The following is a 26,403-nucleotide window of genomic DNA, read 5'->3' as shown; positions in this document are numbered from 1 at the left end:
GAACTGCACAGAGAACTTTGGGGATTGTTTTAAAATATATCTGTGTTTGTTTAATATGGCCAGAAGTGCAGATGAGCAATTTTTCCCTCTTGGACTTGTTATCACACTCTGAAGATAGGTATTATAAGGTTCGGATTTTTCACTTGTGAAAATAAGCTTGGCTTTGTATGCTGTGTAATTTTATTGCTTAGTTGAGTTGCTAAATGCAAAACTTAGTTTTATTTTTATTGATGTGTGTGTAAGCAGTTTAATTAAAAACCATGTGGAGTTCTGTAAAAGAATGGCAAAAGTACAATGCTATCCCTTTATACTGTAGTTTTCCGAGGAGTCTATAGCCTGAATATCACCTAGGTAAGCTGGAATTTTCTGTTACTGCTTGTTTTTGAACTTAATGTACTTCTTCTCAGAGTCTTTTCCAAAAGGCTCATTCATGTAAGACTGTAGTCTGTTGTGGGTCAGGAGAGACTGAAGAATTCAGGGATGTATTACCAGTGTACTTCATCATGTAATGATACATCCATCCATGATTAGAGGATTGTTAATTGAGCATCATCCAAGCTCATGTCTATTTTGCTTGTACTTTTATCACTTCAAAATGCTTTTCCCACCATTTCTGAACTGCAACTCATAGAGATCTGCTTTTATCCTGTAACTTGCAATCTTCCATAAAGTATATAAAGTTCTACTAGTTTTCATTTCTGAAAGAGCCCATTTTGTAATTCACACTTGAGATACCAGTAGAAAGAATGCAATTCTGTGATGTTGAAGATGTGTGCTGTACTTTGCAGTCATGTGCCAGGCTCTCATAACATCTGCTTTTTTCATGTTGGAAATACTACACAACAATTTACATATGACATAAATTAGCTGTTCTGTGTTTATTTTTTGTCTCCCTAGTGATATCCCACCCTCTGGAGAACCAGTAAGCAAAAGCAATCGCTCGAGAGTGACCACCCGCTTCCCCAAACTGTCCCGCAGCCACCCAAGGGAGCCCCGGAGCCTGGAGCCTCAGAGTGGTGATCTCTGACCCTTCTCCTTAGTTGTCACTATGGGCAGCACGTACTTTAAATTGTTCTGTGATTCCTTCCTAGCCTATATTTATAATTTAAGCTCCTGAAGAGACTACAGCTGCATCAACTTAAATCCTGAAAAGAGACATTCATTACCAAGGGTCATATCCTGATTAACTACTTTGGAAGGCAGTAATCACTTTCTCAAAAGAATACGAGGGCTCTTCACGAGAGCTCAGCAAACTGATCGGCATTTCCTTTGTTTTGTAAAGCGGCACTGCACAAATTCTCCTTTGTTCCTCTGAAGTCCTTCTGTCACAATGAATTCCTTGTTTGTATTATGTTGTCCCTTTTTTCCATGTACAGTTTTCTGTTCCAGAGAGACATGGGCTTCATGTCAAGACAATTTTTTTTTCCTTAGTAGAACCTTTATGATTATCACTACTTAGTATGTCAGAAGGATGTGCTTAAAAGAACCTCACTAATTTATTACCTTTTGTAAATAGAAAGACTGGGTTGTTTTGGTTTTTTTTTTATTGTAAACCTCTGACACACAAAGGTTTTTAAAAAACTTGACAATGTAGATGATGAGAAAAACATTGCAGGTGGAAAAATAGCTTTTGTACATTTCTAGTTATATATTCTCAATAGCATTCATTTGTGGGAAGTAATTCTTTAAAATCAGAGAATGTAATAATTTTTTAGTGAAATTTGAGTCTTGCTATAAGGCAGGTGCAATATTACTCATTTCTACAAACCACCAGAAGGACACACAAAATTAGCATGGTACAGAACAGTGCTTTTAAGACTTGGATTATATTTTGTTATTAATTTGTTGTTTATGTTACAGAACAGTCCATCATTAACAGGGCAGGGTGGAATTCTTAATCTGATTTTGTAAAACCCTTCACATGGTGATACTTAAAAATTGCCTGTAATGAAAGTGCCTGTTACCCATCACCTCTTATTGAAAAGTAATTGGTAATGCTACTACTGTAAGAGTAACTAAAGAATTGACAAGAATTGTTACAAGTGATGGAAGTCCTGACATGGATTAACTGGAATCCAGTTCAGTATCCATTAGCTGCACTGCCGTAGGCAGTTAATTATGTTTCAGCTATCTTCTTCTCTTCATTAACTTTAAGCAGTGTATGTTCAAATTTTCTATCAATTGTATTCTGGTTTTCCTTTATGTAAGAACATCTTTCCTCTCAGAAGTTTTTTGGGATAATGTTACTTAAATTGATGTATCTTGTCATTTTATTATCCTTTCATTATATTAAATATTCACATCTTATATTATTCTCCAGGAAAAAAAAACAAGGTGATGATTAATAACAGACTTTGTACCTCAGTGCTTTACTGAAGTTCCAGCAAACTGGAACTTGTGTTCTGCAAACCTGTGAGCAGTGTGTGTTGTTCAGGGAGGTCAGTGGTCCAGCCATTTTCAGTGGCACCTCTCAAGTGAGAAGGGCTTTGTTACCCACAGTGAGTGGCATCAGTGGGCCAGAGTGCCTGAGTGTGAGCCCCATGTGCTGGATTCCCACCACTGAAATATGCAGCTTTTAGATTGCACTCAACAGCAAAATGTGGCAGAGAGGAGTGGGATTCACTCTCCAGGTCAGAAATTTCAGTAGGTGAAATCATGTCACAGAAATGAAACCATATTTCTCAGTCAGTAAGAGATCTCAGTTACCACACAGATAAACAGAAAAGCCCAAAGGCCAGCCTGGGAGCTCGCTGCTGTGTGTTCATTAACAGATGAATTACTGTTGGTGCTTTGTGTTACAGTGGGACACTTACTAAGAAGAAAGGAAAGTGAGTAGATTGACAGTTAAGTAGCTTCTCCAAACTCTTCAGTCTGATGCACTGCTGATGGTTTAATATGTCTTCGTTGGAAAGAAAAGTAGCTATAGTGATGGTCCCACTTTGAAACAATTTTAACTTATTTTTCAGAAAGTGGAGACTTGGTTAATAGAAATATGGCACATGTACTAACACTGAATTGCAAGTAAATTTGAAAGAAAACACTGTGTGGAAACCTTTGTGATGTATCTGTTACATGAAGCTGTATTCATTTTCAAGAAATAATTCAAAGATTCAAGTACTTCTTATTCAGCAAGTTGCAAATGGTAAGAAATTTCATTTACTGCAGACTGAATTTCTTTTTAGTTGTTTAAAAGGAATTTTTTGTATTTGCATTTAGCTCTTAAAATTATTTCATTCCTGATTATCTTGCTTCTTGTAATTTTTTATGTATGTATGTAAATCACATAAAAATACTAAACTTGTTTACCGTATACAAATTGCTCTTTGTTAACTTTAGCTGAATTGTGTATCAGCTCCTAAGATTACAGTCTGCAAACAATGTTCACTTGGTGATACAAGATACCATAATGGGTGCATTACTAATCCATTTAAAAGCTCAGCTGTCATTTCTCTAAAATCCCAGGAAATAATCAAATGAAAGCCTTTCTTCACAAGGTGGCATTCCCACTTTATACCCCTGTTTTTTTTGAAGACTATTGAGGTACTTGCATGAGTGCAAGTAGGTGCCTACTGACAGGAATGCCCAAATTTCTACCACCTCAAGACATTCTGAAAGGCCCTTAGAATCCTATGTATCTGTTACAAATCCCACTTCTTCTGTTCATTCACCAGAACCAGCAAAGCCTCTTGAAGAAGGTTGGCCCGTTGGTATTAAGAATCCTAAGTAGTTATATTATTCTTCTGAAATACCTGTAAGTGTAACAATGATTCTGTCAGTGGAATGATTTTATCAGTTTATTCTGTTCACCCAATTCCATACAGTTGCAATTTTTGTTCAGCTCTAAACTTCCTTTGGCTGACTCACTTCTTTTAAACCCCCGTCCGTGCTCAGTGGGTGGCTCACAATGAGGTACTGGGTTCATTACTAATGAATTATTAATTAATTCATTACTGACCATTCCTGCTGGCACCAGTGACCAGTGCTGTATTTGCAGGACAGAGGACTCATGACAGGCTGGGTGCTGGAGCTGTTCCTGGGAGCCCTGGGTTGTGGGCTGGTAGAGCCAGCCTAGAGCAATTTGTGGTCTTGTTTGCATTTCATTCCTGCTTTGTCTTTAGATCCAGGGCTTCTCCTCTGGATCCTTTAGTGACTGTTCAAAATAAACTGTAAAAAAGTGGCACAACTTTTACTGTAAGGCTGTTGTCCAGTCACATCCACCATGAACACTTCCCTAAGACACACAGAGCAGGCAGAGCTCTTCCAGCTTTTGCAGATGTGACCATCAGTATTCATAGATCGACTGTGGTTTTTCAGAATCTCATTTATTTAGAGATTCTCTCATTCATTATTGAGAGTGCAATGTGTTGACTGGGCTTTTGCAAATTAAAGTTCTCAATAATAATAATAATAAATCTCCAAGATTTATATGAGGCAAGATATTGACAAAGTTATAAAGGCTTAAATTGATATGTCCATTAAGTCACATATTCTTAGGAAGATCATTTCAAAGCCAGTCTTTTTAATGGAATATATTGTTGATGTATTGTTGATGTTGAGTTGTAATCAAATTATACTACCTTACAGAATCTACTGCAAGTCATAAACCACTGTGATTGAATTAATATGAGTATTTAGAGAAAGAACAGCGTGGTACTAAAGATTAATGGCTCAAAATTGTGACCTATTGCTAAGGTGGTATTTTTTTTTTTTTGACAGTCATGTTTTATTGTACAGAATAATATCTACATGGTAGCTGTCAAATTAATTAATAAGAACCTACTAACAAATGCAGTTGACTGACTCAGAGCAACAAGGTAATAATAAATGAGACTTGGGGAACCCCCAGTGAACTAATGATGCTTCTGCCAGGACATATTAATGTTTAAGAACCTGGTATTTTGTTACCAGCATTAGTAATTGGTGCTTTTTGGTATTGATGTCATTCTTTTTCCTTCAAAGAATGCAAGGATCTCAGTTCTGCTAGAAGTTTCATGACATTTCAAAGGTTCAACTACCCCACCCCAGAATGTTTCTCATCTAATGGCTTGGAATTCTGAGAACAGATAATATATACCTGTGGATAGAAATACAGTTACCTGTTTGAAATTGCTATGAGAAACCTGTGGAACAGCTGTTTAAAAGAAAAAAACACCACTTTTTGACCTAATCCTGCTGCTATACACTCTTGCAAATCTTGGAACCAGCCCTGGGCTCTTCCAGCTGGAACTCTAGGATATATGAAAAGAAACCTGTTCCACACAAAACCACATTTTTCTCCTTGGAAACAACAGTAATGCTTCTGTATTGGATCTTGAGTCAAAAAAAGTGATTAAACAATTCAAGAAAGTAAAGGATTTCTCTCCTTCACTTTCTGTAGGTTGGAGTATTTCAGTCAGCACCCTGCATCACATGGAATATTAACTTGATTATTATTTTGTACATTTGGTAGTTTCATAGCATTCTGTATTCAAAGAAACACTTTACTATAGGAAAATATCTATATGAAATATAAAATGTGTTTAAAAATATCAATTAACCTGCTTCATGTTTCACATATTGAATGGTAGATAAACCACTTGTTCTACAGTGGTGTGACACTGTACATTTCATTTATTTCTCACTCTACACTAACTGTGCTTTTATGATCCAGTTATAGAGAACTTAGATTATTTATAAATTCCTTCTACCAAAATAATGAGAGCATACTTCTAATCAATATTAATGGCTTCATTTTTCGTTCATAATGGCATGACTTTATTCCAGACAACAGCATTGAAATGTTTAGAAAGGAATGACTTTTCCAGATTTACAAATTGCTGCAGATGACCAGACTCAAAAAAGAATATTGATTTTATTGCATCAAAACAGAATTTATTGCACTTCCCTCTAGGGGAATCAGTTCCTTTAACAAGATTTCAGAAATTATCTCCATGCCATGACTGTAGTTAAACTGTGATAAGTGGCTTTTTGAGTATTAATCATTTAAGACACTAAAAATTATAAAAATGTAAGTGTGGTTAAAAATGCAGTTCTGAAAGGCTGTGCTTTCCTTCTTAGTTAACACTGAGATAAAGAACTAAGTGTCTTGGATGTGGGACCACACCTGTTGACAACTGAAGAAGTTGAATTTCCCTTTTGACTTAGGGGAGGGATTTTTTTTGTTGTTGTTACTATTAAACTGTAGAAAAGACATTATTAATTAAGCATATATATGTACAGTATTCAAATAAGTATTAATAAACTGTAATATTATTTTAACTTGCTATGCTAATGTTTACATTATAGAATTTTTAAGCAAATGTATGTATATAAAATTTTCTAAATACTTTCTTCTTGTTTTGGTTTTTTTTGGTTGGTTGGTTGGTTGGTTTTTTTTTAATATCCTGTGATAATTTTATTGTAACCTGGTTAAAATATGCTACTTTACCAAGAAGAAAATAAAAAATGACATCTTTTCTTTGAAGTAGAGTGTTTATACATCCTGTTTGTCCTATTCAGGTGTTTTGTAATTGCTTCTTTGATTTATGTTCATTTTTTCAATGTGTTTCTAGAGTGATGTATGTACATAACAGACTTTAATTTGTTAAAATCTTACTTCTTCATACGAGAAGTAGTATTTATTGAAAGCCATCCTGAACATTTCAGTTTATAATCACATTAGATAAGCAGGAGGGCAAACAATGCCAGGCAATGCCACTACATTTGAGGTGTTTGGCATTTTTACATTCAGAGTCCACATATGATTGTTTTATTTCCTTTTATTGAGATATGATACAGTTGGCAATTCATATCCAGTTCATAACTGGATGCTTCCATATCATGTGGAAAAGGAAGTTTTAAAAAGGAAGCATTACATGCATTTAATCAATTTCCACCAGACAGAGCTGTAGTTTAACAAAAATAATTTAGTTAGTAGATTCCTCATACTCACAGAATAATCTGCTGGTTAATTCAGTTAAAATTCTTCAAGCCACTACCATTACAGAGCAATCTAATTAGTTGAACTGTTCATGTTAAAAACAGACAGACACTTATTGTAAAATTTACAGTGATGTTTATCTGCATCTTTTAAAACCCGTGGCAGGTTAGGGGTCATTACAGGAGTTAGATGACAGAACTTTACTTTTAATTAGTCTTGGCAGTCCTTAGGATTTTGTTTTTGCTTTTCATATCTCAGTTATTTAAGATCATAAAGCAAAATTATGCTTATAAACTTTAAATTAATAGTTTCAAGCAATGTGTTTTTTTTTTCCCTTTTCTGTCTGCTTGCAGTACTAGACCACAAATAGCCCCAGGCTGTTGATTGGGACTGTATGGACTCGAGATCTCCCTGCACCAGGGGCAGAGTTTCAGCCTTGCAGAACAAGTGTCTGTTCTGAGTGGGTGTTTCTTGGCCACTTGAGCTTTATTTCCTGCCTAGCAGCAAAAGGTCTGAGCCTTTGAACTGCACGGGAAGGGTAAAATCTGATCATTTGGGGAAAGACAACCAGATTCCCAACCCTGGGCTGGAGAAGGCTGGAAAGAACAGGGTTGATGCTGTAACCCTTTATGTCCTGTACCCCACTGCCTTCTCCAGATGCTGGGATGCTGCTGCTTAATTGCCACTTTTAAAATCTTGGGAAGAACAAGATAATTTAAAGGGACTACTGATTTTTCTGTGCATCCAGGCAAAGCTTTAGGTTGCACTTGGGAAATTGTAACAGCTTGGCATTTCTACATGGGCCTACAGAGTTTTAAGTTTTTCTTTTCAGGAAAGGACCTGCAGAGGATTTACTGATTTTTTTTTTTTTTTTTTTAAATTTCCCTAGAAACTTTAAGGAAATAAGGAAAAAGCTTTGTACAAATGATCTGTCAGAAGAAAGAGCATGTTTAGAGTAAGATTTTTGCTATTGCACTTCAGTTTTTCTGAATGACCTTTTAAGTATTGTGAGTGAACTTACTGTATTCCCCAAATTAAAATAGATAGCTGACATTTTGATATATTGCAAGTCGTGCTTGATTTTGTTCTAGAAAATCATCATGCAGATTGTGTGTGTGTGTCATGCCTATTTTCTGAATTATTCTTGCCATTTTTTGACCTGCACTGGGACAGCAGGCTTTTATGATGTGCAATTTCTAAGAATCATGATGATAACTTGCTTTTTATTTCCAATTCAACAATATCCATGCCATTTCCTACATTTTTAAATTTCCTAGTATTTTAAAGATGCTCAGCAAATGCATATACCTTATCCCATACAATGCATTTGTCATTGCTAAATGTCTTTATTTTTAATGTCACCTTCTAGCCTTACTCATATGCAGCTTGTAATTGTTTCAGTCATGTGAGCCCTCATTAACAGATGTCCTGCCTTCAGAGCTTTGTGCTGAGCAAACTGTTGTGCTCTGGGTGAACCTCTGCACTTGCACTTTGTTCCAAATACCAAGCTTGTGGGGCCTTGGGCTTGGTCATTCTGTGGGAAGCTTTCCATGCTCTTTGTATGCTTGGAGATTCACTCTTTATTTCATACTCACCTGCTTGTGTTGAGCTTTTGCTATTTTTGGGGTCTCTGCTGAATCACTAAGATCTGCCCTTCCCCAGTATTTCTCGAGTTCGTGGCTGACAAATTCACCCTTGCATAGTGCTTCAGCTCTGACTTTAACTACTCCATTTTCCTGTTAAGACTATGTAGGAACCCAGAGTGCCGAGAATATTTCTCTGTTTTGAAGGGTTTTTACCCCCCTGAACAACAGTGTTTTGACTTTTGTCCATGGAAAAAGATTGCCAACTATCAGACAAGAACTAGAAAATACAATGGTGTAAATTAGGTGATAGACTACTATGTAAGATTGTCACAGGGTGAAAAATTCAGAGGTTTTGGGCTTCTCTTTGTAGTGAATAGATAAGAGCAAAAAATATCAAAATGGAGGATTGTTGTTGTCCTACAAACCTTCTTTTTCTTCTTCTACTACTCCATATTCTGCAGTAAAAGTAATTTGGGATTACTGAACAAAAAATTCCACAGTTCCTGCCTGTGTTACTGAATAATTGGTAGGAAAGTGAAAATAATATACATTTTTAGTAACCATTGGTTAAATTATCTTTAAAAGGCTGTGTAAGTCTTGATAATTAGGCTTTCTCCTGCATTCTCTGCTCTGTGCTATGTCTGGGTCATGCTAGTGACTCTGTTTCTCTGATAAGACTTAATAAACAACTATCTAGCAGCAGTGAAAGCTGAAAGTCTCCATTTGTCTCTCAAACTAACTCCTGGCAAGGACTTAAAAAACTCTCTCCCATCCGGAGAGATTTGATTTACAGCATGGATCTGTGTCAAGACTGTTTTCATGATTAATTTTATTCCTGGTGCTGCATATTGTTCAGAAACAGCTGAGGTACATCGAAGGTTTGTTTTACTCAGTGTGAGTCCTACACTATCAACTTTTTGTGGGCTTGATACCTGTATGGGCTGTTCACTTAAGAGTTGGACTCCATGATCCTTGTGGGTTCCTTCCAGCTCAGAATATTCTGTGGTTCTGTAGATTCTGCATGAAAAAAGCCTTAATTATTCCAACTAACATCTGCCAGAGCTGTCAAAAAACAAGGCCTTTCTTTGGGCATTATTGCTATTATAAAATAGATTTCATATTGCTATTACATAGCTTCAATCTGTGAAAAATATTTACAGGTTAAGTGAATATAGCAAGAAAATATTTTATCAGGTTAATACTAATTTTAAATGCCTAATTTTTGTCAGTATTTTGCTTTTTATTTATTTTATTCCTTATTTTTTAAATGCTACTTCATCCATGAAGGAAGATGCTTTAACATGTGCCAATTACACTGACAGTTTCTACATTTCAGTTTCTAGCTGGAAATTAAATTATGTTTATTAACATTCCCAATTTTATATAGAATCATTGGATCATTTAGGTTGGAAAACACCTCTAAGATCATCAAATTCAACTGTTCCCCCAGCACTGCCAAGTCCCTCATTATGCCATGTCCCCAGGTGCCATATGCACACAACTTTTAAACCCCTCCAGGGACAGTGATTCTGCCCCTTCCCTGGGCAGCCTCTGCCAGGACTTGACAACCTTTTTGGTTAAGCAATTATTCCTAATATCCAATCGAAATCTTCCTTGGGACAACTTGAGGCCATTTCCCCTCGTTCTGTCACTTGGGAGACTGACAGCCCCCCTGGCTGCCCCCTCCTGTCAGGGAGTTGTGCAGAGCCACAAGGTCCCCCTTGAGCCTCCTTTTCTCCAGGCTGAGCCCCTTTCCCAGCTCCCTCAGCCGCTCCTGGTGCTCCAGCCCCTTCCCCAGCTCTGTTCCTTTCTCTGGACATGATCCAGCACCTCCATGTCCAGTTCTTGTCATGAAGAGAGGCCCAGAACTGAACACAGGACTTGAGGTGTGGCCTCAGCAGTGCCCAGGACAGGGGGATAGTCACTGCCCTTGTCCTGCTGGCCATGCTGTTCCTAAGAAAATTTTCAGCAGTAGCAATCCCCAGGTGCCTTCCAAAGAGGGAAGATAGGTTTATAAAGAAGTAGAAAATCAAATACAATTTAATATAGTTAAGTATCATTCTAGCTACAAATCAAAGCAGGTAACACCTCAGACATCTGTCATTAGAAATATATCTTATCTCCACCGATGTAGACAAGGAAGTGTATTTCTTAACTGTAAGACTAAATAAAAAATGTCTTTTATATTTAAGCTGCTGAGCAGTTTGAAGGATCTGCTTTTCAGGTCTGAGCTTTAGATACACACTAGTACTTTGTAGCATACAATTTAGCTACTTGCTCAGCTTTATCTTGAAGCAGCTCAAATTCTCAGTGGGCTTTTGTTTAATACAGTGATGGAACACACAGTTCTTTGTGCACCCAAAGTGACACGTATGACTTCAAGCAGTTAAAAAGATGAGAGGCATTTTTGCAGTGGTACTTTAATTTCAAACAATGCATTAGATATAATTGTCATTTTTGGAAACCTTCTGGTTGATATTTTTTAAAGGTGAAAAAAAAAAGTGAATTGGCAGATAAGATATATCAGTAAGTCTGAGCAGTTGTACTGTATTGGAAAATACAGGGTAATTGGATACCAGGAAAGAGGAAAATAAAAGAAAGCACATGTTCTGACCCATCAAGAAGCAACAGAAAAAGTGATTGAGGAATTCAGTGTAGGAATACATTAAAAAAAATGTTTAAAATTGTACTACATCAAACTGCCACCATATGTTCCATAATGAGATAAAACAAAGTGGGTAATGGATCTGTTACCGAGTCTGTCAAGCCATAGGACCCTTTGGATATGTCAGTAATTAACAAATAACATCTGCTGTCAACTGCTGTACTTAATCAGCACGGGCAGGGTTCTCCTCGCTGCATGACAGAGGGTACAGTATGATAGTCTGCTTTTCCTTAGGGATTGAAAATGTCTTTGACCACACTGCTGTATGCAGAACTCCTGCTGAGATGTAATTAATGGGAAATCTGGATGTGCAGAAACAGCAGAACACAGCTAGATTGGCACTATCAGTGTGGATGGAGAGCTTTGACTACCTTTGATAATTTTTCTGTCAGATAATTCCTGACGGCTGTAATGCCCTACTGTGTTTACAGATTGCACCTTCAGAGTGGCTGAGCAGCCTTTTCAGATATGCAGAGAGACTGATGATAACCCTCGTTTAAAGATGCAGAACAGGGTTGTTCTTGTTTTGCTGATAACAGGGACACGAAAATGTGTTAAGGAAGACCTCATTAATTGACTCCTTGGTTACAGAGAAACTGTCAAATGCAATGCACCAAGGCACCTTGAGAACCACCACCAATATATAGGAAATTAAAACAATTAAGATTTAAAGATCCTGGAGGTCTCAAAGAAGTGAGTTTCAAAACTTCTCTGAGTTGCAGTAGTAGTGGAAGTCTGCAGGAGTTGATTTATCCTACCCATTTCTGAGTCCATCCTGTTGTGAGAATTCACAAGGTTCCTCCAGACCAGAGGAATATTGGATGCATTGAAGTAGCTCTGTGCCCTTTAAGTACAGCTGGTACAGAGAAATGGGGATTTGCAAAGCAAAGAGCTGACCTTTCATTCATATCCACATGTTCAAGAATGGATTTAAATACAAATCTTAGAAATCTTATGTCAGAACAACAATTTGAAATAATGAGATTTTCCTTTAATCTTCATCAGGGTTCATTACACAAATAATATAGGATTCATTACATAGATAATGAATATCTAATTAGCTAAGATAATACTCAGAAATATCTAATAGGAGGTGCTTAAGTTGATAAATAATTTTTGTAGATTTAAGTAAATTTGTTTAATCACAATTGGTTGCTGATGCAGCTGTCACTGTGTTGATGTAATGTGAGTTTTAAGCATCCCCTCTGCTCTGATCAGACTGGTCTGGGTTGCACAGAATAATTCAGTTTCTGTGATTATCCCTTTGCTCTCCCATGAATTGTGATAAAAAAAAAACTGTTTTGACTAAGACAACATAGTATCAAGACAATCACGGAGCTGGACAGCGTGCACAGTCCCATTCTGAGGAGCAGTGTTCCTTTGTCCCTGACTGCTCTGCTTTGCCAACACTGGGAGTTATCTCCCTTCTCTGTCCCATTCAGGTGGGTTAGGAAACACGGAGTCAAATGCCTGTCGTAATTCTTAACCCACCACTCAGAGCAAGTTAAGGCTGAGAATCCTTACTCCAGTTTGTCTTTGCACATTGAGTGTTCTGATACCATTTAAAGATCAGAGACCCCTTACAAGTTGCGCTTTGGTTGCTCAAAAAGAAGGCATTTAAAATATGAAAAATATGCCTGACCTGACAATGTAATTCTATTTAAGAAACAGAAAGTGTGCTGTATAATATATGCAGACACCTCTGTCATGAAGCCTCATGGGGTTTCACACCCAATTATCTGTGACCACCTCTGGTTACCATAGCAATTCTCTCTTAATTAGAAATTCACCCTCAGCTCATGGCCTATCTGTGCTAAAGCATGAAATTCTGCTACACACTTGGGCATTTTATTTATTTGTTTATATATTGACTGTAATTTACTGTGTCAAATGACATCTATATGCAGTAGTACTCTAGATTGTTGACTCAAACATTGATTACAATTGTAATTCTTCAATGTGTTCTTGACCCACTTTCAGTCTGTGTATAAGGGGCAGGCCACACCAGGAGAGAGGGCAGTGATGCTGAAGGTGTTAATACATGAAATAATATGGTCAGTAAGGTGGAAGCAGCTCTCTGTCTGCTGCTCAAGAGGAAGGACACTGAGAAACTTTCCGCCTGCATTCAGGCTCAAGTTAGTTTTATAACATTTTCAAAAGGAAAGTGTCTCAGCCCATATAGAAATATTTGATAATGTGTGAAGCTGGCTAGATTTGTGTCCATAAGGTGGACAAAAACCACCACAGGGTGTTTTGGTGACAGATGTAAGAGATTTATTACTGCTCTTAGAAAAATAAGATGAGGGGAATGAGAATAACTTACATGCAGTGTAAGAGGGCAATTCTAAAAGTTGGGCATCGTATCAATGCTTGGGGCACAAGCTCAACAGCAAAGGGTATGATCCTAAACACTCCCTCCTGTAATCCTGGGGAGAGCAGAGACTCATAATTCTTGGAGTCCAGACCAAAACCATAGTATCAAAAATCTCTGTGGTTTCTAATGTAAGTATAGAGCCTCAAAGTACAAACACCTCTTTCTGAAATAAACAAATCCCCAAACAAAATGCTACAGCACAGATCAGTTCCTTCAAGGGAACAGGACAAGAATAGAACATGATTCAGAAATGTACTCAGATAGTACATTTGTAGGACCAATATAAGAACTTCCTAAGCAGAATGGAACAGAAAAGTAAAGGAGAAACCAGAATGGACTCATGCAAGGTACAGAGAGATTGGTTTTGAATGTTTGTTGCAACATCCAAGGACTACAGGCTTTTAGTCTTTAATCTGGAGTTCTTGGGCTGCAAGAGGTTTAGGACTGTACTTTGAAAATTTGACATAAAATATGAGAGAACTGAGAGAAAGAACATGAAACATTCAGCTTAAAACAGAAGGTTACCCCATCTGCTATCTTTCACAAAGATCTCTATTGCAGGCCCTGAGATATGAGAGAGGCTTTAACATTTATATAAACTCATCAGCCAGGTTGGAGGGCCATGCCATGTGAAGAAATTGCCACTTACTGTGTTCTATGAAGCTCATATAAATTCTAATATATTTTACTAATATGTATCATGCTGAGGAGCACAAGCAAAAGTAGTCTTACCTTCTGCCATATATTGCACCATATCTCCAGATTCTCATGTAATACAGTTTTTTGGTTACTGCTCACAAATGCCAATGTTACATATGAGCAGGACCAGACAAAACACAGCAGAAGAAATCCAAACCAATTTCAGCTTTGTGGTCATGATGTGGAGGTTAGGAGATGTCAGCCAGGTGACAGCTGAGCTCTGTCAACTTTTATTTTTTTATTTAGTGCTTCTCCCAGCTTAGTCAAATACTGGATTCTAAACTGAAATGCAGTTCTTTTTTTTCCTGAACATGCCTGGCATAGACAGAAATGGTGTTTTTAATTTAATCTGTCTGAAAAAGTTCTTTAAATGAGTAATAAATAGTTCTTAAGAAGCACAAGTAAGTTGGGCAATTGGCATGTATCTTTAATTACAATTTTAGCCTTAATAATTATTCTTGAGTCAGATGTACAGCATTATTACCATAAGCAAACCTGCCTATTTTAAAATCCAATGTCATAGTGCAATTGATTAAGGTAAAATGAATCCAGCAGTAAAGGTAAAATTGATTAAGGTAAAAAAAATCCAGCAGTAAAAGCTTCAGTGACTGCTCAGGAGAGCAGTCAGCATGCATACATATACGTTTGCCAACATTCTCAATATAAACTAAATGACTCGTTATATGGTATCTTTGTTGTGCCTGGATTCTGATTTTCTATGAGTCATGCCTTGATTTACTGAAATAGAATAAGATGAGTAAGAGAGTCAAATCATAGGGAAAAAAGTCTGCAAGCTGCGTAAGGTCCAACACAGTTACAGAGGAGGATTATTGAACTTCTCTTTATTCACTCTGAATTCAATATCAGAACCCTCCTGCCACTGGATATCTTCTGCAGGCAGGAGTTTTATAAAAACCTCATGAAGAACCAAGGTCAATCTTTATTACTGCATGGACCATAACAGTTTTCTATCTGATTAACATTTTCTATTGAATTTGGATTCATCCGTAACTGCAAAATTGCATCCCATGTAACACTGTAAAGGCACATAGCATGTCTATGTAATGAAGGGGATAAAAGCAGTTTTCTATTACCACCACATTAAGTTGGGATTGGATTTTGCATTATGAGTTATCATCTTATTTTACATATTGCTAAAGAGAATGTAATGTTCCATTTAGATGTAACTGAGCTGGAATGTGAGAGAATTTTAAAGCATTTGTATAAGGAAAAGAGGAGGGAGCACATCTGACATGTTTAGATTTTTAGGTTGTCTTCAATGTATAGCATCCTACAATTATCATACAGATGATACAGATGTTTTTCACTCAGAGGTAAAAACTGTGCAGTACATTTGACTACAGCTGCCATCAGGAATAGTTTGAAAAATCCTTAATTGCAGCATTAAGAAAATGAAATAGCAACAATGTCCTGCAGAGAAGTGTCAAACCTGATCATTCTCTGGCTGTGCAAGGGGCGACCACATACTGATACAGTTCTGAAAGTATAAAGCCATACTAGAGGGATATATTCTTAAGGCTGAAGCTTTCCTCAAGACTCATTCTTTTTAAATTATTTAGAGTAAAAGGATACTAAAGAATTTATCTACTCAATATCAGAACTAATGGATAAATGACAATGCTGAAGTTGTAGTTTTATAGCATTTAGTTCAAGATAAGATACTGTGAAAAGTAATATTTTTAAAATAACAGTTAATAATTTACCTTTGCTCTGATTTGTAAAATCTTTGTCTATTTGTGTTTCAACTATTCATGTTATATAACTGTTCCCCATGGCCCATGGAAATCAGGTTCAGTCTGAGGTTAAATGGTACCTTGTCAAAGCAGGGATGTGACCCAGGATGAATGACTCGTATGACTCCATTTGTTTTCCTGCTTTGTAAATCTTTTGCCTCTGCATACATGGATATGTAGGAAGAGGAGAGCAGATGTGAGGGAAAGGTCAGGGATGCTGTGAAGTCTTTGAGGCTTTACTTTTACTTTCTGAGATTTAGATGCCTCCTTAGTGCAAATACATGAAAACATTCCTCAGTGAACATTGGTGATGTTTATTTTTAGCAAAGTATTCACCAGGAAAGAAGGGAAAGTACAGACCAGGTAGCATGCACATATCAAATGCAATGCATCCAAATCCAGTGTTGACCCACTGTCAGTGTAATATTCAACTAACAAGAAGATTCCCTCACATATAGACATATTTTCTATATCCATATCAAAGAATTGAATATCTGAAACTGCTAAACTGAAACAATTTGTGTTTCTGTGTGGGTATGCAGTTTTAGTAAATCCAAATTACAAAGTTTTGCCAGCACACTGGAGAACAGAGAATTGCTTCTTTGTGGCTGCACATCTTTTGTTAGATTTTAGTGTAGAAAATGGTTACAAGTTTGACATTATAACAAAGGAAAATCCTATGAACAGTTCAAGTTATTATGTTCTATTAGCTATAAACAAGGGATAAACTGTGATAATTTTCCCATTAGAGGTGGTTAGTTGAGGCTGTAATGGAGTACACAGTATTTTAGAATCAATGCCACCATAGATTAACTGTACCTTCTGTTGAGAGACATTGAGAAGGATTCCCAGAACTTGGTTTCTCCAGCTATGCCACATTCCAATGACAAACACCCAGGAAACTCTATCCACGGGCTGAGCTTACAGCTCTTCCCCACAGGTAATGGAAACCAGCCAGAGTTGCTTTGTCTAACCTGCAGGTTAGAGCTTTACAAGGACATCCAATTAAAGGAAGAAAGTAAAAAAAAGCCATGCAATTGGTTACCTTTATTCTGATGTTCAAAATGTTTCCCAGAGTCAAAGTTTATTTTCCTGTTTCCATGTGTGTGTTTTAGACTTGTTTGTCTGGCAAACACAGGTGCCAACTGATCATTTTGGAACTGGATATTGTCTAATGCTTTTCTCGCTCTGGTGTCAGGTTTGTACTTACTGTATTCACATTTTCTTCTGTTCCAGCCTGGTGTTACACAGCTTGGAAAGCAATTTGTCTGGGCTGCTGGCTGGCTGAGCAGCGCATGTGGTGCGTGCTTGATGGCTGGCAAGTTGGCAAGTCATCTCAAGGATACCTGTTCTGCAAGGAAACAGAAAAAGGTGTTGTTACTGTATCCTTTGAAAGGAAGGCTGGTTTCAGATGTTTGCATGGTGCTGTCTCTTTGTGGTAGTGCAAGAACTCAAAATGGGGCTCACTCCTGTACAGTGAGTAAGAGAGACACTGCCATGGACTACAGGTGCACATAGGCAGTTGGGCAGACACTGTTTAGGAAGGAAGAGGAACAGGATCTTAGGTGGGTAAGGCATGGAACAGATGACATAGAGCTCAAAGTTCATAAAATAAGGTAATTCCAAACCCATCCCTTCAAGAGTATGTTAATTATGAACTTATAAGCCAATTTTCCTTCTTACTCTCAAGGAAACAGCACATTTTTATGGATGGAGAGGAGTCTAGTTGTGACCTAATGTAAGCTGAAATACACATGAGAGTAAGCTCTTGAACAATCCAGGAACATTTAAATGGAGATGGTTAAGTGGGGAAGAGCCACATTTGTTGCTCAGGTGATGTTCCCTTGTTTGCAGATCAGAGATCTCATTACAGCCAATTAGTAAAAGGATGGAAATGAGAACAAACAACTTTCACTATTCTTTTTTGTAGCAAAGTTGTGCCTGAGAAAAAAGGAATTGACTTCCCCTGGTGAAACCTGTGCAAACATATTTCTCCTTCATTAGGCCACTGGTAGAAAGGAATTCCAAGGTATTTCCAAGGAATTTTTAAGAATCAGCTCATGCTCTGAGGCAAAGCACACCTCACTTTGAGTGGTTACATACACCCTGTACTGCATGGCAGCAGACATGAATGGCATGAAAAAATGTAATTCAGGGAGAAAAGGTGTTTATTCAGCAGTCATACAATTCCAGTGTGGAAGCCACTGGCATAAACAAATGAAAGCAATTTATGTATGTACATAAAGAACACAGTCTGAAATTCCCATTTGTAAAGTGGTATAATATACTACAGAGGCTTTTTTGTGTGAAAGAAAGGCATCAGGAGCAATTCTGAAACATATAAAGCTGACTGATTGTCTATAATGTTCCCCCAAAAAGAGCCATGTGAGAAAACAAGGCATCAGTAAAGGGTATTGTAAAATATATTAAAGCAGCATTCTAACAGAAAACCTGTTGTGTGTTTAGTCCAGTATTTACAAAAGGACTTATGCTCCAGAATTACATTCAAGCAGTAAAACTTTGGGACTTCATTGTTTCCCACTATTCTTAAAGAAGTAATCTTTCTAATTTAAGATACATTAAACCTCTTCAAAAGAAAGTTATTCAGGCAGGGATTATTCAGATAGTGAGTTATACTCGAAAGCATTTGTAAGCAGTTGCTCACTGTGTGAAGCAAACACTTTCATTCAGCATGAGAAATGGATGCTTTCCCTCAAGAACTACGTAAAGAGAAAATCAGGAAGTGCCACCTACCTTTCATCTATTTTTTGTATTCCCCAGATCACCATATTAACATAAATAACACAGGACTAGTTCTTGGTGGAGATTTATAAAAGTAAGCCTCATTATTTATTTCTTAAGGTATTGGTGAAAAGCACAGATAATGTTTCTGCTTGAGATTCTTGCATTTTCATCTTCATATTAAACAAAATGGCCTATTTAATTTTGAGACATGTTTTCAGCAAGTAAAATAAATGCATTCACCATTGTGTAAATTCTGTAAGACTCAGACTTCTCACAGAAATAAAAGTCCATATTGTAAAATACAAAATAGATATGTAATAGAAATAGCATAGCTTTAAGTGTTTAGTTTTTAATGTATTGTGAAACACAAATCAGATATACATTGTCCAATATGTAAGATTTTGTAACCATATTAAGAACTCTAGTTTCATGCCAATAAAGCCTAAATAATAATAAATAAATAATTTTTAGTAAAGCAACATAATCTGTGTATTAATGTTTTAATATAGTAAATGCTTGGAGAGACAAAGGAATGAACTTTTGGTAGGCAAAGATATGGAGACACTACACTTGCTGGCCAGATCTTAGGTCCCTCTGGAGTTCTGATTTTGTAGCCCATTAAGCACATTCTTGGTTTTCACTTTTCCTAAAGAGCAAGGCACATAAACTCAGCCTGAACTTTGAGGTAACACTTTTGTGATTTCTTCTTCTTTAATTGAGTCATTTCAGTATGGGCTTATCTGGCTGGTGAAGTAATGGATCTGTTTTCAGGCAGGAAGTGAGTAGCTCATGAGTCAGGTTTACCCAGACCCATGTTAGTGCAGTGCTGCCTCTCTTTCCCTCACCCCAAACTGATTTCACATTGTGTGGAGTGAAAGTTGGCCACAGCTGCAAATTAATCACCTACCAGAGACTAAGCCAAGACAAGATGCCAGATTTGATGGCTTTTGTACTGTCAAAAAAAATCCCACAAGGGTCTGGAAGCAGCAGGAGTAGCCAAAGTAGAGGAGCCACATCCCTGCCATTTATATTTGAGTTACAACTTGAGTGACAAACTCAGAAAATGCCATGGTTGGGTGACTGAAAAGTGAGCACTAGGAATGCACAGAACAAGAGGAGCATGTTATAATTATGGCTGGTCTGCATAAAAACTGAGAAAAACTACACTGTAGAAGTCAATCAGTCTGTTGTGTAAACCAGAAATCGCCTTGAGCAAAAAAACCTGGAGTAACTTCCACATTAGGGAGCTTAAGCTATAATTTAGCAAAGTTAAAATTCATGTAATCCTATCATCCTTTATAAAACACTGGAATTAATATTGTTTGAGAAAATAAAAAGTTAATCAATATCACACCTACGAAAATTAATACTGTTCACACAAATAAGATCAGCCAAAGGCAGCATGTACATCTTAATCAGGGAACACAAAAGCAAGAGCTCTGGGGGAACCTGGAGTGGTTGTCAAGGAAACAGCTACAAAAACCCCAGTATATGAATTCTGCTGTTAACAAGCAATCAAGGTTCATTAAGACAATACAACTTTTCAAGAGGCAAATTCTGAAAATTAGAACCTCTTCTGAGAATTCCCAGACAACATAAAATTTCGGAAATGTCACATAATTTAGACAAACAGGTGTGATGCAATAAGCAAAAAAACCCTGCAGCATTCTAGATAGACTGAGACAGTTGCCACACCTTGCACACAAATTCTGCATATGAGTGGTTGATTTTCCTGAAACAATCTTCACATCCACATGTAAATAAGCACCGATGAGAGTCTGACAGGGACATATTTACTGTAGGTGTTAAATCTGTGCACGGTGCTTGTAAGACAATGTTGAGAGCCAGCACAAGTATTGTACTTTCCCAGTTGTAACAGGCTGGTGGGATGAGGAACTGGCAAAACATTATCAATATGTATATATTTGCTTGTTTTTTGATTTCATGCACATCTTAACTTTCTGCAGATCAATCTGGAATGTCAGACAACTGCCACACATCATATCCTTTTATATCAGATGCCCTTGGGTTTTGGTCCAATCAATTATTGGTTTCACTTGTGAAAAGCAAATTGAGAGTTCATGAACAAAAATTGAATCTTCAAATTATGTTACTGTCCTGGATATCTGCAGTGTCCAGGGGTCAGCATTAAAGGATGAACTTTGTAAATTGCCCAGTCTAACAAGAAAAAAAAAAAAGGAAAGTGTCTGGGTTTTTTTTCTTCCCCTCCAATTTGCAGCAGGGCAGTATTACAGCAAGTTGCGAAATTTAAAGTGTTATTGATTGCAACATTTTTTTTTCCTGCCATCTTCTGTGACAGGTATTTTGGAGCAAGGATACTGGTACCTGAAAAGTCTTTTAACTGTAGTCAAAAACCAGTTACTTGGGTAATATTACAGCCCCTGAGCGGCCTCCTCTCGGTGCAGCACATGCATGTGTTATCTCCGTGGCACAGGAGGAAAGGCTGATATGATAAGGAGTAATGCCAGTTTCCCTGACACATTTTGGGTCATCATCCTGAATTTCACTTCCTCTCGGATACCTGTCAACCACCCCACCTCACCTCACAGAGACAGGGCTGAAACCTGAATAGAGCAACAGGAACACAGACCAATCCAGTGCCCGGAGAGAGCACACAGGAGCGGTGTTTAGACGTCCCCGTTACCAGGCACTCGGATGAGCTCGGAGGCGGTGGCACAGGTGGCATTTGGCTGCAGGGCAGTGACAGAAAGCACAGACAGGTGAGCGCCTTCCAGCGCCGCTCCGCAGGGACCCGAGCACCCTCAGGTGCCTGCAGCATTCTCATGTGCCCTTCAGCCGCTCTCTTTGCCAGCTGAAATCAAAGTTTTAGGCTTTGCCACAAGCTTTCCTCCCTGCACAAAGCATCTGCCTCCTCTTTGGCAGCGGAGGGGTTTTCTTCTCTGAAAGGTCACCTCCAGCTCCCAGCCGCTACTGCTGGCTGCCGATCAGCTCTGCTGCGGAAACTTTTCCCTATTCATCAATATAAAGTTTTCCCATACTCTCTTCCCGTGGGGTGCCCTCCTCCAGCAACCTTCTGTAAATTAAAACCAGGATGATTTTCCTGTGCTCACCCTGCCGCAGGGAACAGTGAAGGGCAGCGGCTGCTCCCGGTCAGCCCCCCTCAGCCGCGACTTCCCCGCCACAGCCCGAGCCGCGGGAGCCGGCGGCCTCCGCAGGGAATGGGAGCTGCGGCGTCTGCGGTGCCAGCACCTCCAGAAAACACAGGTTGCAGCAGATTCCGAGGCTCCCTCCTCGCAGTGCCTCACAGACGTCGTGGGAGTGCAGGGGTGCGCTCGCGTTTCCGTCACAACCGGCCGGGTGCCGGGCCCGGGGTTGTCTCACGAGCGGCCCGGTGTTGTCCAGGGGTTCCCGGGGTTGTTTGTCTCACGAGCGGCCCGGTGTTGTCCCGGGGTTCCCGGGTTTGTTTGTCTCACGAGCGGCCCGGTGTTGTCCCGGGGTGCCCGGGTTTCTCTCAGGAAGGTGTTCCCAGCCTCGGTGGCGGCCGGGTGCGTGCGGACTCCCGGGGGCATCAGTTTCTAGAACCGCCTGAGGGCTCAGCCCTGAGGCCCTGCCCTGAGGCCCTGCCCTGACGTGCCCTGCCCGCCTCCCCTGACCTTCCCTGGCATGGAGGATCGTAGTAGGAATAATATTTTAAACCGCAGCTTTTAGCCCTAACTTCTGTGCTGCCCGCGGGTGACCCCACCAAGGTTACAGGGCTCTCCGGGGAGAGCACGCTGTGGGCAGCAGTGAGCTGCCTTGTCGCCAGCGTGCCGCGGCTGGCCGGGGTGGCTGACGGCTGAGCAGAAAGGCAGCAGATGTTTAATGTCTGTCTGCGAAATGCGAAATGCCACGAGGCTCTTCATTGCTCAGCCCTTTACGGTATTTCCCTTATGGCTGCCTCGCTTCTTTTGTTCTTCCTTGGCAAGCAGAACGAGGAAAGAACTCGTGAATTAATAGAGGAGGAGGTGTCAAAATTTAAATGATTTTTTTCTTGCTAGTATTTACTCAGATTGCAACACTTGTCACTGAGGAAAGTAATATAGTTACTCATAAAAGAGAAATCCGGAGACTTTTAATGTGAGAATCGGTGAGGCAGAAGGTTCTGGAGGAAACCTGCCTTTTCCCCCACCTCAGGAAGGTCAATAGTTACCCTTTGTCCCAAGGGGTGTGAGTCCTTTGCTGTCACCATTAATGTCATTAGCTCATTTGGCAAATGGTTCACTTCTTTTTTACAAAATATATAACAAAAATACTTGAATTAACTTCATAATTGATTTTTGAAACTTAAAATCACAGCTCATTTCTAAGCAGGTATTTGTGCTATAGATGAAAACCCTCAAAAAGCCTGGAGACCAGAAACCTTTTAGCTCTTCAAAATTAAGCTAGAAACCTTTGTACTTTCTCTGTTCAGTTCATGTTATAGACTTGATGATCTTTTGTCTTTGAGTATATTCGTTTCTCCCTTGGTACTTTACTTCAGCAGCACTCACCAGGCAAATTAATCTAAAATGAAGTTTACAACCATGTATCTGAAGTTTCCAGGCCTCAGAAGGACTTGATTTGTGTAATGGGAGAGGATTTAATTCAGTTGTAATTTTTCATGCAAGTTTGAGTAGCAGTCCTTCATAATTCTTTAGCCAATTACATCTAACTGCTCACAGATTATGTATTGTATGTGGTTTCAGTTAATTGTACAGCCCCCCATCAAACTGGTGAATACAATTGTCCTCAACTTTTGACAGACTATAGAAAGACAAACAGATATGAATAACTTTCCTGGAATGACAGATGGGACTGCAGCAAGAGACTGCCCATTATGTTTCAGTTGCACTAATATGTTATGGATCAGCATTACAAAATAAGCCCATTAACTCTGTGGAGAAAGAGGAAGTCACTGGCAGAGCAAGGAAAAGAATTTATGAATACCATTTCCTAATCCTTCAGTCTAAACACTAAACCCTGTTGTCATTAAGAACTCAAAAATAGAGAATATTGTAATTCCTAAACTGTGATCGTGCATTTTTATTCAAGGTTTACCTCACCTATTGTAATGTATTATGGAAGGTGTCAACAAAGCAGAATTTCTTAAAGGAATGACAATCTATCATGCAAAGGCTGCTTTATTTACAGTGCTTGTGACTCAGTGGACTGATGATACTGTCACTTCTTGGAAACTCTAACTGGAAGAGGCTACAAATAAACCAAGTCTCCAGCTTGCCATTCATACACAAGGAATGTGCTATCTGATGAGGGGAAATTATATAACTGTGTAAGCACAGCATTTTTTATGCAGCCCTGGAAGCAGTTTTGCCCCCTATTGTTCTCTTTACGGGGCAAGTGAAATGTGCATCAGATACAGAGAAGTGCATGTTTAGGCTATACATTTCTATAGGAGAAACCTGGCCCTGACCATCTTTCATTGTGAAGGGTTTGGGACAACCTCTGCATTTGAAAAAAGAACAGGTGTGAAGTGAATGAAAAATAATGTCTGCACTATGAGGAGTTACTTCATTAGTTCTCAAAACATGGAACAGAAATTAGTTCTCAAAACATGGAGCAGAACTCTCCAGCATGTGCAGCAAAGTGGTCTAGAAAGCCTTTCATGGCTTGATCTGCAGCATAATAGCTGTAGAGCAAGAAAATCCTGTGTGGTTCAGGTTCATGGTGTCTGTTATAATTGGTGATTAAAAAACCCCCAACAAACAAACAAACAAACAAACAAGAATCCTCAATTCTTGTGTTAATTAGTGTAGGGCATACTGCAAACCACCAAGATAACTGTGGCTGGTTTAGTTAAGAAAAATGTGGTAAGCATATAGAAAAATTAGATAGAGAGATAACCTCGCAAAACCCTAAATACTGCATTAAAAATATATAAAATGAGTCCAGTATTGGCAACCACTGCTTTTAGAGGTGGGAGGATAATTCATCCACTAGGATTCCAGGAGCAGAGGCAGTCACAGGCCATATTTTCTCATTGAGTATCGATGGGCTGTATTTGTACACATTGGTTGGGAGTGTTTTGGATCATTATAGCTATGCCTCTTGTGAAGTGTAGGTGTTTGCATTCCTGACTCGCACAGAGCTGCGAGGGCTTGGAAAAAACTGTTTCTGAGCTGGTGTTGAATGTGCGTGTGTGGGGCTTTCTTTAGCAGAACCAGGAATCTTTGCCAAGCTCTCGGGTAATGAATGAACTTGCTGAAAGCAGAGGATGTAAAGGTTAAATAGAAGAAGGAAGGTAGATCAGGGCATGTTTCTTGAAGGTTAACTGTAGGGGAGTTCAGAGATTCAAGCATTAATCATTGGGTTCTGAGCATATTTATCATAGGCAGTTATTGGGTACATCACTGCTACCTTTGAAGTGCTATGTCTTCTCTCCTCCTTCGCAATAACCCAGGACTGGATGCCAGTTCTCTTCCTTGTTCTCCTCTTTGAAAAGAAAGATTGTGCTTTTCCTATGAAGATCATGAAAAGGGTAATTTTCCCCTCTGGCTTTCCTTCTGTACCACTAAAGTCGAGATACTGGGATGAGTCCTCTAGAAGACACAGCTCCACCTCTTATTGCCATTCTTTCTATACATAGAAAATCTACTTTTCTGTTTCTCTGGGAGCTTGGGGAGATTTCTTTAGTGTTTGAAAATGAAGCATCATTTTCTTTTCCACGTGAGAGTGCCCAACCTGATCTGGCTACAGTAGGAAGGAGGAAGTGCTATAAAACACTCAGACATGGCATCATAGACTCTTGATGGATGTTTCCCATGTCAACAACACAATTTGAGACCATTGCCTGAACCCCAGGTATGAATGATTTCATACTTTCAGAGTGACTTGTGAGATTAGTTCTAAAGTCACTTGGTATGAATTTTAAAAAGATAGGGCATGAACAGCAGCAGACTTGCTGTCCCTTGTCTTTTTATATCAGAAAAAAACTCTATAAGTAGACCATGGAGAACCGGAATTGTAATGAAATTTGGTGGGTTTTCCAGTTTCTTTAGCTTTTGTATTTATTGAGGTGATTCTTATTGGATAAGTCTCTACATAATCATCCTTTTGTAGGGTTTATCTTCCATGTGTTTGGAGTCAGTGTGAGTGGTTTCACAAATATGTCTGGTGTTACCTTTGGACACCACATTTGATAGACTTTTCATTCTTGCTGTGGTTACTTGGTCACTTTGATGTCCCCTTACACTGGCAATATTTCCAAGCAGTTCTGGAATAGCTAATGCTAGTGATTTAATTCTGACACTGTTGGTAATGGACACTTAGTTTAGATATATGATTTAATAATAAAGCTGCAGAACAGAGATGTTCACATATGATTTCTTTTAAAAGAATATCTGGTCTTTATAGGGTTTTTGCAAAACATGTACACACTTCCAAATATTAGGTTTTCAGCTGTACAGGGTAGCAGGCTTGCCATTAGCTCTGTTTTCTTGTTTTGCAACAGTAAATAGCAAACTAACTATTAAACTGGAAATGGCAAACAAAAACTGTAAAGGGAGAATATGTGATGCCAACTCTGGCTTCTGGGGCAGTAGAAGGAAAAAGGGAAAGAAATAAAATATCCAGATTTCCCAGATTTTCATTTCCCCTTCTTGTCCATATGAACGTATTGTAGGATGTAAATCTATCACTATTAT

General features: G+C 38.6%; 1 protein-coding gene across 2 annotated transcripts in view; it reads left to right on the top strand.

Annotated features, from left to right (window-relative positions):
• Positions 1-20,026, top strand: part of SNX29 (sorting nexin 29) — a 115,975-nt gene extending 95,949 nt beyond the window's left edge. Inside the window, exon 21 of one of the 2 annotated variants that reach the window (XM_069029508.1) lies at positions 17,234-20,026. In XM_069029508.1, coding sequence (XP_068885609.1) covers positions 17,234-17,285 — 52 coding nt within the window. In that variant the 3' untranslated portion in view covers positions 17,286-20,026. Of the gene's footprint in view, positions 1-897; positions 6,464-17,233 lie in introns of those variants that run through there. The other variant, XM_069029507.1, reaches the window with a different exon arrangement.
• The last annotated feature ends 6,377 nt before the right edge of the window (positions 20,027-26,403 follow it).

This window comes from Aphelocoma coerulescens, chromosome 14 (genome assembly GCF_041296385.1).
Source record: "Aphelocoma coerulescens isolate FSJ_1873_10779 chromosome 14, UR_Acoe_1.0, whole genome shotgun sequence".
Classification (NCBI taxonomy): Eukaryota; Metazoa; Chordata; class Aves; order Passeriformes; family Corvidae; genus Aphelocoma; species Aphelocoma coerulescens.
Note: the sequence above shows the minus strand (reverse complement) of the source record. Positions and strands in the feature narration are given on the sequence as shown.